Source organism: Nipponia nippon, unplaced genomic scaffold (genome assembly GCF_047370975.1).
Source record: "Nipponia nippon isolate SJK-2023a ecotype South Korea unplaced genomic scaffold, ASM4737097v1 scaffold_6, whole genome shotgun sequence".
In the NCBI taxonomy this organism is placed as follows: domain Eukaryota; kingdom Metazoa; phylum Chordata; class Aves; order Pelecaniformes; family Threskiornithidae; genus Nipponia; species Nipponia nippon.
In genome coordinates, this window is record NW_028262380.1 from 76,735,256 (window position 1) to 76,752,064 (window position 16,809).

The 16,809-nt window shown below is 40.0% G+C and overlaps 1 protein-coding gene across 4 annotated transcripts in view; it reads right to left on the reverse strand.

The window, feature by feature from the left end:
• The window catches only part of AFG2A (AAA ATPase AFG2A), a 200,305-nt gene that overhangs the window by 158,136 nt on the left and 25,360 nt on the right, over nt 1–16,809 (reverse strand). For all 4 annotated transcript variants that reach the window (XR_015699491.1, XM_087735629.1, XM_087735632.1 and 1 more), the window contains exons 10-11: nt 14,475–14,629; nt 7,589–7,798 (exon numbers count right to left, since the gene is read on the reverse strand). Coding sequence is in view for 3 of the 4 variants with exons in the window: in XM_087735629.1 (XP_087591755.1) it covers nt 7,589–7,798; nt 14,475–14,629 (365 nt within the window). In the remaining variant the exon portion in view is untranslated. The remainder of the gene's footprint in view (nt 1–7,588; nt 7,799–14,474; nt 14,630–16,809) is intronic.

Consider the following 16,809-nt stretch of genomic DNA (forward strand, 5'->3'; position numbering starts at 1 on the left):
CAGTACGACTCATGGTTTTTAAAAATCCAATCAATTAGAGAATTTATATCACATCCTACAGGTTATTACTCTACAATAGATAATGCACAATTCTTTCTTTGCCATGTTCAGATTAGAAATGATCAAACAGACATTAAAATATCAGTCATAATCAATATTTAGTTTTGAATGAAGTATCTAGAAACTGAGCTCTGTGCTGTGAATTTCAAAAAGGAAAAAAGAAAAAAAAAAAGACAGGGGGTGCCAAAATTAGTTTTCAACTGTTAACAATGTGCACCTAGGGCAACGTTCATTACCCACACTCAGACATCTGCATCTGAGTTAGACATTCACACTAACTGATTTGGACAGACCTACGTCTACCTCGCAGATGCAATGCGTTTCACTCTGATGTGCTAATTTCTCATCAGACTGCAGGAGGAGCGTAGACAGCCAGCTCAGAGGAGCGAAGCTTGATCCCACCCTTACCAGTACATCTTTCATGGAGTTAAAACCAGCATTTTCACTTCCTTTTTCTTTCTCTTTTCTTTATTCTTTCCAGTTCCATGACAATGCAGGTGAGATGATGTACTATAATAACATTAACTCATTTGGAAGAGACTCAGAAATGAGTTACTGGGTCTTTTGACACTTTAATCTCAACTGCAAAATGCTATCCCATCCCTACCCCTACCACAGTCAAACCAAAGCAACATATGACTCAGGCCGGCTGCAGGAAAGAGAGTTAACAAGATAAACAGTGAGACTTCCTTTATTTTAACAGTAAGGCTATTTCTAATGCAAAGGTTGTACATATGTGATCTGGTAATTGGTTACGCTACATAGAAAAATATTTGCTCAGAAAACGCATTATATTTGCTTGTTAAGAATAAAGCCTACTTCTTTTCTTTCAATGCGGTTTAATGATTTAATCTGCATTACTCCCAGCGTCTCAGCAGATGTAAACTCCAGGTTGAGCGCTGTGCACCGTTTTAATCGCTTCCTCTCCCTCTGCCCTGCATTCCAGAGGACCTTAAAAACTTGTTGACACCTGTCTGGTGTTTCAAAAACTTCAATTTCAACAGGTGCTTGTAGGCTCCAAAGTATCTAAGGGAGTAGGCTGGCAAAAAATTGTCATCCTCAATCCTTGCTGTGAAGCTACTAAAAGCAACATAATCAAATTGCGAAGGCAAATATAATATCCATTTTTCTTTATTGGCATGCCTCAGAATTCACTTGTTTGCCGTTTGTCTTGACTAGCAAACTTTAATGACAATCTTTTGAAGCTTCTTTACACGATACAGAAGCTAGTATTTGTAGTGTGGAGTGAACTGACTGGAAAGATTGAATTAAATTCACTGCATGCACCAGTGCCTTCAGAGAGGGCCCTCTTCAGCACTCGGGCAAAGCTGCCACTCAAATTTACCAGGATTTTGCATGCTTACGAAGTGCTGCACCAGCACAGGCACAGGAGTATCAAGTCAAAGGTAAAATTCTGTCGTGACAGAGTTGAAGCAGATCTAAAAGTAACCCATCCTGCTCACCTGCCCCATCCACAGAGAAAGCCCTTTGCAAGTCATTCCCATTCATCATGGATTTTCAGCACCCGTTCCTGTTCACTACCACTTTTAGCTACAGGCTAAACAGCTGCCATCCACTACTCTGTCTATGAGCAGGCTTGGCACCATCAGGGCAGTATCCACGCAGGATCAAAAATCATACAGCAAGATGACACAAAATTAGCCATCCGCACTGCAAAATGTATTTGGCTGCTGACACTTCACCCCTCCAGCAACACCCCATTCTGCAGTCGCTACTTTTACCTGATTGTTGACAAACCCTTGGTAACTTGGAGAGAGAGAGAGAGAGAGAAAAACTAAGTGCTAATAAAAAATTAATCTTGCAAAGTAATTGAGAAGGGAGAAGGAAACAGAGACATGGGATTATCTTTGAATCATTTTCTGCCTGCACATTCACTTTTGGGAAGCTTATGGTAAGAATGGATGAATGCCTTATTTTATTTTCAGTTGAGTAAAACATGCAGATAGCTTCAGGAGTTCATTAAAGTATCCCAAATTGTTATCCCTTGTAAAAAATGTTAAACAAATTTTTCAAATACAGTTAGTTTCACTATCTGCTAATTAACTAACAAGTTACTGTAAATGTGTTACTACGGATCTTTTTGGAAATTTTATCAAATGTTTGCCAGGGTTTCTCATAAAACCACAGAATGCTTCTTCGTTTTTCATCTTACATGTTTTGCTTAGCTAGTTACAGGCACCAAGCTTTCTTATTTCATGCTTCTGTTCACTGAAATCCCCATCAAAAGGCTAAACTCCCTCTCCAAAATTCAGTGACAGCTCTTCACAAAGCAAAGCGGTCGGCCTTTCCAAGCCTCATTAATCTGTTTGAGCTGCCACAGCCAAGAGCTGAAGGGAAAAGCAGAGGAAACTTCAATTGGAAAATATTTTGACGTAATTGACCCAGATGACAAACTAAGCTTATGCACATGTCAAGCACGGGGAGCGGTTCAAAAGCATCGGCAGGGTGATACAGGAAGTTAAATCAAGCCAAGGAGAAGTCAGAGCTCCGAGAACAGTGTGTATTTTTGTAATTACTGCTAATTGAAAAAAGAAGAGATTCCTTCAGCCCAAGCTCTTAAGTAACAGCAAATAAAATGTCAGGAATATTTTCTATCCTTTTTTTTTTTTTATCCCCACCATAGTTGGAGCTCCTAACCAATGCAAATAATATTTTAGAGCAGTATAGTACACATCATCTGTACCGTTGGTTTGCTCGGTGTTAACATCCTTAAACACTACTTACCATCATGGGTGGGTTTGGGTTTTGTTTGTGGGGTTTTTTTTGTTTGTTTGGTTGGTTTTTTTTAAATATTGCTTCACCATTTTTACAACAATTAGTGTGTCTCACTTAGCTGAATTCCAAGGGGCTTAAATTTTGGAGATCTAAATTTTCTGAAAACTTAAGCTGGTTTTTGCCACTGTCACTAAGTGAGTTTTTGCCTTAGTTTTGATTTTAAACAGACAAATATTAAAAAGCACTGAGCAGCAAGAGGAAAAATGATGCTTCCAAAACCATTACAAGCATATAGAAGTTACATAATTTTTCTTGGTTTTTTTGTAAACTCAAGTAATCTGCTCGTTGGCCAGAAAACAGAACCTCGTAGTTCCCTGTTGATATAATCCTGAAATTAGCAGAAAGTCTCCCCCTGCTTTTAGCGGGCTCAGGAAGTAGAAGGTAATGCAATGCAGGATACTGTCAACAACGTACATCTCCTCTAGTATGCAGCATCCTGAGCTTATGGGCAACTCAAGGGGCAAAAGGATTTTCCAATCCCCGTGGCCCTTGTGGGGCTATCAGCTAAAGAACACATTGTAACTGGGTGACGGAGTTTATCTGGGTAGGTACCATGATGGTGCCTTCCAGCCTGACAACATAAGAGCGTAATTCAGTGTTCATTTTGAAACAGGTTAAAAACAAAAAAGCACAATGGTTTTCTTCTTTGGTAGTAAAGTTAATTACCTACATACCACAACAATAAGAGAGGGAAAAAAAAAAAATCCACAGAGATTCTCTCCAAGTTGCTTCCCAGAAAAGCAACAGAAAATCCATGAGGAAAAGTAATATTCATTAAATTTGTAGCACAACAAATGATACAGGATTTCCTAAAAATAAAATTTAAAAAAAAATTTCAAGAGGTCAGTCATAACAAATCTAAATAAACTAAGATACAAGACAAATGCAGATATAATTATCTATGCCATACAGCAAGATATGGAAGTTTCCCCCAAAAATATTCTTATAATATCACCATAAAAATGTTAGTGGTCTAATATCAACATATATCTCAAAAAAGCGGCCAGTCAAAGCTGACCCTAAGTGCAGGAACTGTCAAAACAGTACAGAGAGACACCACATAAGCAGTCAAAAGAGGGGAAAAAAGCCCACAGAAATAACACAGTGACAAAGGGTTTCATTTTCTTCATTGTCAATTTCAGAAAGCTAGATGACATCTAAAGCAAAAATGTCACAGAGGCAGTTGTATATAACAGAAACGTGTCATCAACCTGGCAGAAGCTGAAAATTATATCCCCCATCCTATTAATATTGATAGGTCCAATATCTGTATACAATTTTCTTTACGTATTAGTAAAAGAAATGCATAAAAGACATTTCAGAAGAAAATTACGAGCTTTGGGGTGAGCACAAAGGGAGCGTGAAGAAGTACAAAAGTGCACAGGAGGCTGACTGAAATAAGAATTCAACCAGATCAAAAACTATTAATAAGTCAAGACTGATGTTCAATCCTGAAGAATGAAAAAATTATCCTAATTCATTCCTTCACACAGTCTTATACTCGCTTGTATCCATGACCGCAAAACGCTGAAAGCTGTCCAAGAAGTTGAGAACAGTTCAGTTGTCCTTTTGTAACAGAGGTTTGGGAGGGGGGGAATAATCAAGATGACCACTAAAACCCTGAAAAGCCTCAATGCTGCAAGAGATTTAGAAAAAGGGGTGGGGGGAAGGAGCAGGAAGAGCCATCCCCTGGAAAGTGGTTGACAACCTCCTCCCCAGTAAATTTAGCAGATATATTGTATTAGAGACAAAGAAAGTCAAGTGAAGGAATAAAAATAAACAAGTCCCCATAGGAATTATATGCAAGATTGCTTTGTAAAACAAACCAACCAACCAACTGCTTTTCTCTGGAAAAGCAAAAGGTCACCAATCTTGGTGAAAATACAGCTATAAAAAGTTTTGGCCAAATATCAAAGAGCATGTTTACAAAAGGGCCACATTCATTGTAACACTAACCATTCAAACTTCACAATAGATTTCAGGAGAGAACAGGATGCAACGTCAAACATCTGTTATCACATTATTTTCTTCAGCTCCTCTGCTCAGAAATTACACCTAGACTTTGCACATCTTCCAAACCTTATTAGAGGCAAGTCAGACGTGGGCTGGAGGCTGCGCCATTTTGACCATGCCTCATTATGACAACCAGCCATGCCCAAGACACGTGGAAATGTCACATTTTAACAGATTACGTGTAACCCAGCTGAAGTACCTCATTAACAAAGAGCAAAGACATTGCATAGAAACATCTGGAAAACAGTGCAAAGCCTTCCTGGAGGCAGGCTGGGGCAGGGGTGATACCTGTTGCACCCAAGCAGGACAGCCAATTTAGTCGAGTACATTCAGCACTTCCTGAGAGAGTTGGACTTACTGTGCCCATGTATCTTAAATGTGGCGTGCAGACATAACAGGCCCATCTTCCAAAAAATCACTGGAGCAAGTAAGCACTGCATGTAACGTACTCGATTTCCTCTCAGGTTTCAGACACAGGGAGGGACAGCATCCAGCAGCAGGCTCCCACAGCCAGAGCTATGCCTCCTGTCTGCAGTTTGTTCTCAAGAAGGACCCAAGAACCTGAGCCACCTGAACTATCCTGAAAGAGTACACATATCCTACAGGCTGTACAGCAGACACTTTTCATCAAAATTACTCATCTGGGGCAGGAGAGACTGAAAGGAAAATGCAAGTCTGAAAAGTAAATTATCAAGAAACACACTTCCATTTCAAAAAGCCTGATATCAGTTCCAGGGACAGATATTTGAGACATAACGTAGAGAACAGAAAAATTAATAGGACTATAAGCAAGAAAAGAAAAAAATCCCCTCTCTCAAAAAACAAACGCAAAAACGAAAAAAAACACATATTCATCTACTTTGGATTTATTGCAGGAACACATGCAGTGGAAATTAATTCATGCCTGTTGTGCTTTAAGAAGTGCTACAGACAATGATGTTTAACACATTTAGTACATGATGGATGTTGCCTTTTCTGTCCAGGAAGCAAATGTGAAGTTAGAGAAAGTGGGCTATGTTCCCTTCCTGGAGTCAACATATCCAAGGCTGGATATGCTCCAGAGATGTGCTTTGTGAAACATCTGTACATTGAATATTCGACCAGTTCCAGGCCAAGGGATTTAAACCATCAGGGAATAAAAGGCAGTTTCCCCAAGCCAGCCACTTCTGCTGCAGCTTGTCAATGACAGGGGGGTTTGCACCCCACCATGAAGAAATGCTGCATTACTGTACAAATGCATTTCATAGCAGTGCACCTTCAGATACCTCCTATTCAGCATGAGCCACTTTTTACTTTTGGACAATTAACTGAATCAGTAAAAATGTTTGATGTACCTATCGTTGATGAATACAGGATAGTGACAACGGTCATTTTTAACTGTTTTGGGGTTTTTTTTGTTGTTTTGTTTGTTTGTTTGTTGGGTTTTTTTTCAGACTGCTACCTTTTTTCCCCCACCCTCTCAAGCATCAGTGCTTTGGGTGAGACAAAGAGGAATGTTTTCTTTTAAGCAGTGCAGGAGGAAAAGGTTACCTTGTTTACCAGTAACTCTGGAGTACAAAGAACTACTTTGTCTTTATGGAAGAGGCAGTAAAGGTAGTGTTTCTTAAGGGCTGAGGTTTCCAAGGCTGCTCTTGTTGATGTGACTGTGACCTGGAGGCCTGTCTGCAATACTGGGAAGCACAGGCAATGAGGAGCTGCTGGCTTCAGGGTCAGCGCGACTGCCTCTGCTCCCAGACAGGACAGGATCCAGAGCTACGGTTACAGTGTGTCTGAAAGGATAGGCAGAGGAGGAAGCTGTGTAGAAACTAACACAGAAGGCTCTGTGAGTAAGAAGATGGTCAACAGACAAGAATACGTGATCTTACTGCTGAGGAGATACTTTTAAAATACTTAAACAAATGTTTTTTCTTGCACTTCATTAACATTCTGACACAGCTGCAAGACTACCCCGTGTGGAATCACTCTGCTATCTTTTTTTTCTTCCTATACGTTGAAGCTCAGTATTATTATTAAGTAACTTCCATTCATGTGTTTTCCATACAACCCACAGCAATCAATTACACTGATTCATAGGCAATGAAATCCAAAATTTTTCCATACTTAAAGTGTTTCTTAATGCTGAGAGAATATCCCACTTATCCAGGAGTACTCCAGATATAACTGATTTTGCAAACTTTCTAAAAAACTGATGAAGTAGAACTATTTCCCCTGAAAAAAAGGCAATAGGGCAAGAAAAATCTGTAATGAAACGTGAACAGAAAGATAAAGAAAGTGACTTTCCTGAGAAATGAAAAGGAATGTAAGAGATGAGATGATAATATTTTCATGCAAGCAAGTAATTATTACAGTAAGAAGAGCTACCCACTATCCAGAGTTGTATTTCATTTATACGGCTTTAAGAATTTCATTGTTTCCATTTTTAAAAAGATTTTAAATAATGCCAATAATTAAGATGTCACTACACAGCTTACCCACCCATCCAACATATAATTACTGTGCTGTGATTAAAAAAAAAAAAAAATACATTTTTAAAAAGCATACAAGAAAGCACCAGTCTTTTTCATAAGAAAACACAAACCTTACCTGATATTTACAAGGTGTTTGCTGTAGCATATATAGCTATCAGAAACACTAAGAGCCACTGGATTCTAGCACTGGAAATTGGTAAACTATCAATTGTTATGCAGGAGTTAAGAAAATGTAAAACTAAATGGCCTACCTTCACTGCCAAGAAGTTGAGACCACTTTCATGAGCCAAAGCTTTTGCTATCATTGTTTTTGAGCACCCAGGAGGTCCGTAAAGCAGCACACCTTTTGGAGGCTGAATGCCCATTCGGATGAAGGAGTCAGGATGTTTGAGAGGCCATTCAACTGCCTGCTTCAATTTCAGCTTGACATCTTCTAGTCCTCCTATGTCTGACCAAGATACCTGCAAAGCAGACCATTTTGCTGAATTCAGACAATGGAGGAAAACCATTAAAAAAGAAAACAAACCACAAATACTCTGTAGAATGCGTACTGGTTATTTCATGAAGTCGTTTTTAACAAGTTACTTCTTCAAAAAGCCATTTTTAAACAAGAAGCAATTATTAATAAAGTCACACAAAGTAAATGGGATTAGACTCGCTTTATGCTGGTGGCTGTAGGTAAAATATTTTTTAACTACTTCAAAGGTCAATAACAAAATATAGAAAAATAACAATAAAATGACAGCATAATCATACAGGCAGCAACACTTTGCATGATCACCAGCAAACTCACAACTCTGTTCTCTTGGTCTTTTTATGTGATGCTGATGTGGAATTTGTAAATTACTTTGATGTCTTCCCTGAAGTAAAGGAGTGTATGAGCTCAAGCTGGTTTTATTTACAGCTGCAGAGTAAGGCCCTGATCCCAGCTGTATAATCCCACTAAGCTGAACAGGACTCAGTGTTAGAAGTTTTGGGGGTTCCTCCACTTGCCAACACTATCACTCCCATGCAGGACCTGGGCACTGGAGATTTGACTAGAAGCTTAAAAACAATCTTCCAAACAGACAAGTATCTACAGAAAAGAAAAACCACACACAAAAAAGCAACACTCAACTGCAGTTAAATCTTCTCTGCTGAAGACACAAGACAAGCTTGTCAGGCATACATCGGGACAAAACTAATACATCCTACCCAAAACAAGAGACAGATCTAAAACCTTCTACACCTCTCCCTGCATCGCTGTCAGCAAGCCTGAGACTTTTCCCCACATACCCCGGCCTGTTCTTCGTCCTGTCACCATCCATTCCTGCCCACTTCAAATATTAAACATGTCAAGACGCACCTAAATCAAATGATCTTCTGCCTTAAGACACTCTTCCAAAAATGTACTAGACATAAATCACCCTTCAGCTCTGGAAAGTCAGCTACACTTGAAAGGCAAGCAGATATTAATAAGAGGCAACATATCGCCTTTCTCCTGACTTGAAAACTGGTGTCACTCCTGGCCTGTCCCTATTGCTATCTTCCTGATACCAGTACACAAAGTGGAAACTAAAAGTAGAAAGTCCCCAAAAGAGGCAATTCAGTCTACTACTGAAGCAGAAGAAAAAGAGCATTTGGACGTAGTGCAAGCACTTTTGTGTAAGTCCAAGCAAACTGCAAACCAAACAAAACTTCTCCTCGATTGTCAGTCTTTGACATAGAAGAAAATTACAAAGACAGCGGAGAGCAAACACCAAAGATCGATACGCATGGGTCAACCCCTCAGAAATATTCTGAGTTTAAAGGCTAACTGGAAGCTGAAGAGCTGCCACTCTGCTGCCTGCAGAACATCATTTCTCTCACACGAGGAATATGTTACAGAAACCCTAGGAAAAAAAACCAAAACAGCTCGCTCTTTTTCTTAGTGACCAGCAGCTTCTGGTTCTTAAATAATTACTTTATAAGCCTGGGGAAGTATGAAATATGTGGAGCTGATCATCACCGCCTGCTAAGAAGGATCTGAGGGCAGAGGGATCTGCCAAAGGCAGGATTCCCTTACGGAGGGAAAAAAAAAAAAACAACAAAAACAAAACCAAACAAAAACCAAAAAAAAAGAAAAACAGAAAAGAAATGGAAATTCAGTAAAGGTCAGAGCAAAGTGAAGACTGAATCAGACACAGAGTTTCCCAGTAGCAGGGGGAGGAAAGGATTTTGGCAGGGGCATTACCAAAGCAGCATGCCACTTCTGGTAACTTATAAGCCAACTTTTGCAACCTGCCAATATTCCCCCCTGCAGTGCTGTTTCATGCTACAAGCAAGACTAACTGCACAAATCTGATTAAATGAATGGTAGCAAACAGATGAAAACGGGCTGTGCAAAAGTCTCTAGTCTTGAACTGAAACCGTTTGTACGAATGCAACAAAAACAGTGGAGAAACTCAACAGCACTGTTGAAAGGAAGAGGGAAACAAGAGCACAAACTCCTAAAGCCCGACCTTGAGCTGGGTATTGTGGGCTACCAACACAGTCGAAAGAGAGAGAGAGACTTTGCAGAGCAATTCAGCTATAGTACAAACTCTCTTTCAGAAGTCAGACAGGTGGTCTCACACCCAGTTTCTCTCCTTCCTTTAGGAGGGAACATATGGTGAGGAGATGTCCCATTTAGGCACCCCAGTTAAGTGATTAAACATAAGAAGGATCCTCCCTTCCCACCTGCATTTTCACAATAAGAGCCAGAACTCCACCTGCAGATTTTTAATTACAATGAAGCAAACATACAAGTTTATAAAGCGTCAGATACCTCACTTGCATCATGCCACTGTTCCACCCATGCAAACCACCCCTTTTCACTCCAGTTTCATGGTTGAGTAACATAATTAAACTCAGGACAGTTAATCCCAATCTTCCCTTATTCTAAAAGCTGGTGTTTCTGAGTCAGATCTGAAACAGCGTCAGTGTTTTAAATTTCATTTTAAAAATACGTATTAACTATCCCTACAACTCTTAATTCTACGTAACAGCTCTGTAAACTGCACAGAACCAAACCTTGGCACTTTTAAACAACTTTGTCTTAAGGAAGAAGACACGTAACATAAGCTTGTTCTCATTTTTCAGTATCAATCTTTACTCATATCTGGTAAAGCATGGACTAGTCATTCCTATGTCTTTCTAGCTAGACAAAGATTTTTACTAACATGAACAAGAACTTCTTAAAATAATTAAGCCATCAGGAATTCCCTATAAAACTTTCAGCAACAGAAGGCAAAATCCATTAGCGGTACTTAGCACACATACAAAAAGCCGGGAGAAAACACCTAAATGTTATTTTTACTCTCTTGCAAATATTCAGACTATTGCACAAGTCTTCTGAGGCATTATGCAAATGATTTTTTAGAGCTGCTACATGTCATTTAACATCAACACAAGCGACAGAATTGTACAGAAAAGGTGAAGTAGGGCCACCTTACGTGAAGGTTGTTTTCAGTCATCTGGCGACTACTTCTGATTTTGCTTACATTGAAAATTGGGAATGGGAGGAAAGGGAAACCACTGGGTCAGGACATACAAACAGGGCCACTAAATGTGAGCTTGCCCATTGTGAGTTAAAAAAAAAGAAAATAATTAACCAGTCAAAAATTCAGTTAACTTATTTAGAATTTCTATAATAGAAGGTGTGGAATTCAAGCAGCAATGGTATTAAAAACAAAAATAGCTAATAAAACACTACCTTCACATTCTGGTCAAGTCCTAAACAAAACATTTTATTTTTCCTCATTTCAAAAGGATAGAGATAAGTGGGGGAAAAAAAGACAGTCCACCAACAACAAAACACCCAAAAATAAGAATTCTTTTAGATTCAGATGAGCTTGGAAGAACTAGGTGGATTGTTTTTGCACACAAATCCTCAGTAACTTCCCAACTGCAATTACCACAAACTCTAGTGCGCAGATTTGGACAGCTAGCTATGCTTCTTTTACCTGCACACGAACTCAAAGGAAAGGTCTTGCAACGTAAGCAATGAAGTGTGATACTCTTGTCACTGTGGAAATGGTTTTAAAGACTAGCCTTGGGGCTGAGCTGACACATACAAAGACAGTGCTCTGCTATAGTGTGTTAGACACCAAGATTTCATTACTGCCATAATCTTTAGCTCTCCCCAGGTCAACAGAGCTCAGAACACGATGCAGAGCAGCAACTCCCCAGAGGTTGTTAAGCAGCAGCAATAAAGAAATAGAGCAGACATGCAAAGGATGTCTCATCCAGAGCCTTTTGGCTGCAAAGACACAAATCTCAGTGCTGAATTACAGCAAAGGGAATGAAACAGGCAAGCAAAACCCATAGCACTCTACAAAAATTTCAGAAAAAACCCATAGGAGAGGAAGGAATGGCAACTACAGTGCAACTCTCCAAAGAACCAAAGTATTAACTTCTTGATTTATAATGTGCATCCCCTCTCTCCTAAATCCCTGCTGCAGAAAAACCAGACTTCTAAAAAGGTTGTAACACATAGCAAAGTTCAAGAAAGGTTCTGTAAAAACAGAAAACAAGATGCTACGTGGAACCGGGCAGGCAAGTATTTTGCATTTGCCTTGGTCACAGCCAATGCACACGGCAATCTGGACACAAGTGGAAGGACAAAGAAATGCAGAAAGAAGGAACGAAAAAAGAAAAAAAGAAAAAAAAAAAAAGAAGTGGGTTGTGGCACCTCCACCAGCTCCTCCTGCACACAACCTCGCTTTCTGTCTACTGCCCAAACTCGCTTCATTTTGGCTGTTTTCCCCACCAGTAATTTTGAATATGCTTGGAATAAGAAGAGAGCTCAAGAGCTGACAAAAACCCTAATACCTAGCTTGTCATTGAGCACTTTCAGAAGCAGACTGCAAAATATTCTATAAAGGTTATCAAATATCCTCAGACACCAAGAAGTGACTTCCTCGAGGCCACCCAAACAAGTCACTTCTAACAATCTCCTTGTTCTTTAGCTACTACCCCAGTTACACGCATAAAAAGAGGTTTTTCCAGGTCTTAAATAAGACAAAAGACTGCAACAGAGCAATTTAGCCTAGTAGCCTTCTAAACAGCCAAGCAGCTAGTACTCAGTTCTAGGACCTAAAAAGCAAAGACTGGTTTGAAAACTGAGTTTTCTTTACAGCCTACTCCAAGTTCCACAGATTTCAGAGAACAAGCTCTGTGTTGACGAAGCCTCCAGCAAGCAGCCCTAACCAGGGGGCTGCAGTTTGGATTCCTGTTACTTGCTTCCCCTGCACTGCCATCCCAGCCACATAGCCGCAGCACAGCACAGTTCCTTCAACTAACCGATGGACTTGAGCTGACCTAAGGCACTTCACCTCAAATACAAATGGTAATGGAGTAATTAGCCATGAGGATGGTGGTGTTACAATACTGGATTTACAGTACTGTGACTTTCATGGACAGCTGTGTCTGTTTCCAGATATTCGGACTGCTCCTGAGCATGCACAGGTACCTTCGTTTTGGTAAGCTGGTAGCTCTGCAGCCCAAAACAATGGTTAAACTGAATTCCAGCACCTCCTTTGGTAGGTGATGTGGGAGGACACAAAATCTGTTGCATCCAGTACTTTAGATTCCACTTTAAACGCACCCCAGGCACCAAGCAGAAGGTCTGAAATTTACCCTACATCTGCACAGAATATACATTATCTTGTAAAAATGCAAGTCCTGTCAGCGCAAAAGGAATCTGCACTGTGTTATCTTCGCTTCAATAAAGGAATGAATTTCAACAGTATTCCAGTGACTCAGCTGGTATTTAACAAATAAAAACAAGCGACAGTCAAGGAAGCCACTGGCAGGATGGTTTAGTGGACAACAGGAGCCTGAGTAGTAGGTTGACCTGGATTCAGAACAGATTTCCTGCAGTACCTCGAGACCTTGCTTCTATCTGTCTTTATTGTGCTGTTTAGCAGCACTCCATCTGGCTCTGAATGGGCTGGTATGTCTAAAAGGCACAGCACAGTGATAATGACGTGAGCCCAAGAGCCAGTAGCACAATAAACAACGAGAGAATTAGTGACTCTGGTTCTCAGCAGAACTAATTAGCCCTTGCGGATATTGATGCCACTACACCATTTCCAGGAAAAGCTGTCTGGGACCAGCCCAGGCATTTCCACCCAGCACTTCACTGCACAGTGTGGACTCTTAACAAGCCAAGTGTGATATCCGAGCTGGCTGTGTGCAGCATCCTGTTCGCAGATTTTATTTCCCATTCCTATAGTTTGGGAATAAGGGTCTAGAGTTGTGCAATCTAATTCCCAGATGACTCATCTTCACGCAACGAGACATAAGTGTTTTCTGCTAGGGCTTGGGGAGCTGCTGAGAAACACCAGCACAACGGCTTGCAGAGTCAAGATTTAGTAAGATTAAATACAATGTTTTCTTTTGCTAAATCTTCTTAAGCCAGATCAGAGTCTTCTTAAACCAGATCAGTTCCCCAGCCCAATTTACCTTGTGTCTGCTACCGAACTACTATAATACGTAACTGAGAGGGCAGTGAGTGGGGTAAAGATGAACCTAGCACCACCAAAAGAACTGTTCATATACTGGCAGCCCCTGATGGGTAACCACTTGGCAGTGATAACCTACCTGAAGTATCTAATTCTGCCCTCAGTTAAAACCATGTAATGCCACTGAAGACATTCAGGTCACAGCAGTATGAACTGCATGTAGAATTAGTCAGCTGCTTTACATAAAATCACAGCAGTCAATCTCTTCAGAGCTTTGTTTCAATACACTTGGGTTACAAATGCTAACAGTTGGTTTCTGCTTAAGCTTGTGTCTGCTTTACAAAAGGCTCCAGCTTTCATGGCTTTGAGCAGGCATCTTAAGATTTTTACTCCATTAACCCACTCAGCATATAAAAGTACAGATCAGGAGATATGCTCCTGCACTACCAACTCTTCCTAAAGCATTCAGAACTTAAGGTTCTGTAAATGGGTCTTCAAAATTATAATCAAATAAACAAATATGCAAACAAAAAGATGATGCACAACGTTTATTGGTAACTTAAGGCTTCCACTTCACAAAATTCCTCTCTTTTGGTGGGGCATTTCAACGCCTAAGTGCAAGTCTTAACGTGGCTCTAACAGTGTTGCTAGCGTATCGCAAAAAATAACTTACTTTTGGCACATCAACTGCCACCTCCCTCATGGCGCTGGGCCTGACATCATTCATCCCCTGCAGGAAGTCATTGAAAGTAATCACCACTGACCCAGCCACCTCGTTGTCTAATAGGTTAGGTCTTTTCCCCAGTGCTCTCCGCAATGCGTACAAACCTATTAAAAACGAAAAAACATGGAAATATGTAGACTTCTTCCTGGTTCTCACAAAGAAAGCGTACAACGCACAAACACACAGCAGCACTGGAAAGGAAATGATGTTCAAAAGAATGTCTCAACACAGGGCCTTAACGAGGTCAAAGAACGTGCAAGACACTTACAATGAGAGAACAAGAAAAAGGGGGTTTAACCAGACAGACAGAATATAAAATAAATCTGTTCCAAAAAGACAGAATGAAACAGCCTTGCCCATGTGTTCTTGGAGATGAAGCTAACAGGGCAAAACCTCCAAATGTCCATACATCGATGCAAACACATTTCTAAACCACAGAGGAAGAGGGATAACGAATATGCAAGGCAAATGTTAAATCAGCTCACGTAAGACATCTGCAACCTTGTCCATTCCTCTATTATTAGGGCTGTGTTTTCCAAGCTGCTCTTAAAAACAAACTGATGAGATGTCTTTTACTTTCATTGGAACCCTATTTTGCTATCTAGTAAGATGCCAGATACTTCTGTTTTTCTTGATATGCAACAAACGTTCCCTGCAACACTCAACAGCTCTTCATTCCCTTCAGCGATTGCATTTTTCAAACACAGGCATAGCTTTACCTTCCCCTTTGTTTGGCCAAATCACTCACATACAATACCTATAAATCTTGATACTAATTCCTAGCTTCCGCCTATAATTCAATCCTTCAAAAGCCGCACGAGTCCCACCCACTCACACATCAATATATCAATACTCCTCAGGCAGGACCAAGCAGTACCATCTGCAGTTCCCAGGCATTCCCCGGAGAGAGCAACTATCGCCCCCGTTGTATAAGATGCCCAGAAGCATCATGGTTTTCCCACTGTATAATTATGCCTTTTAAGGTCTAATATAATTTGGAGTTCTATTGCTTCTACTTCCAACCCTGTTCTGTGAACTGAAACTGTTAAATATATGATTTAGTATATTATTAAATGATGAGTATAATCTTGTATACACACATCCACACACATGCAGATATGTAATATAACCTGTCATGCCTTACAAAAAAAATACGAGGCAGTTAGCACACCAGTCTGCCTTGCATGACCATAAAAAGACAAACATTTGTTAAATCTTTTCTATATTTAACCAAACAAAACATCAATTCCTGCTACATGAAAGGACAATAAAAGGGATAAGCCATTTCTGAAAATAGACATGGTTTAAACTTTCAGTGGATTGTTGTCCTTTTTCTACAGAGGCACTGGTAGATGCAGACATGCAAAGTTTCTGACAATGACAGGAATTCTGCATTTCCTACAATATAGACAACGTGTGAAGAGATATAATATTTCCCCTGTGAAGCAGTACAGCTGGTGTCTCTCCATAAACTGCCAATTATGGCAGAGTCTGAGCACCTGCATTCAATACCCAGGCTCTTAATACAATAATGAAAAAAAAAAAAAAGTTTGTAATTCAGGTTTCCCCTTGCGCAGAACATCCAGAACTAATAAGATATATAAATAAAAACATGCCATGAGGCCAAGGAGAAAAATGAAAATCTGGTCACCAGAGGACAAGTATAAAATATAACTGACTCATTTTAACAACCCAGACAATTTTTATGTTATTCCCCCCCCCTTTTCCTTCCTCTGAAACAGTTCATGTTAAGCAAACAGAAAACTTAAGCAAGACAACACAGATTCACCCCCCCAGATTTAAAATTTACATCCAAGAAAATAACAAACGTGACATCTCATTCTAGTGTCATTGCAGTTAACACTTTGGGGGGTGGGAGCAGGTATTGGGGTTGAGTCTTACATTTTCTTTTTGGTGAAGTCAATTCACATGGCACTCTCACTTTAAAAAAAATGAAAGAATAAATAACATAACATGAAATTAAGTTATAGAGAAAGCGAGTAACTGATAAAAGATCTCTGCTCCTCATTCCTATACATATCTGCTCTATCAGGTACCGCTTTAGCCCAGTCCATTTTAATCGTGTCATGGTTATCTTTTTTTCATGACATGAGGAATTCTTAAAAACAAACAACTTTATTTTAAAAATTGAGAGAGAACAGCACATACAAATGCCCAAGGAGAATACTGCTCTTAAGGATCATTACTGCCAGTGCTACTAGGAGTACGAGTGAAATTTCAGTCCTCAGCAGTGGGTTTGAAATGCAACAGCCTTGATCCAGAA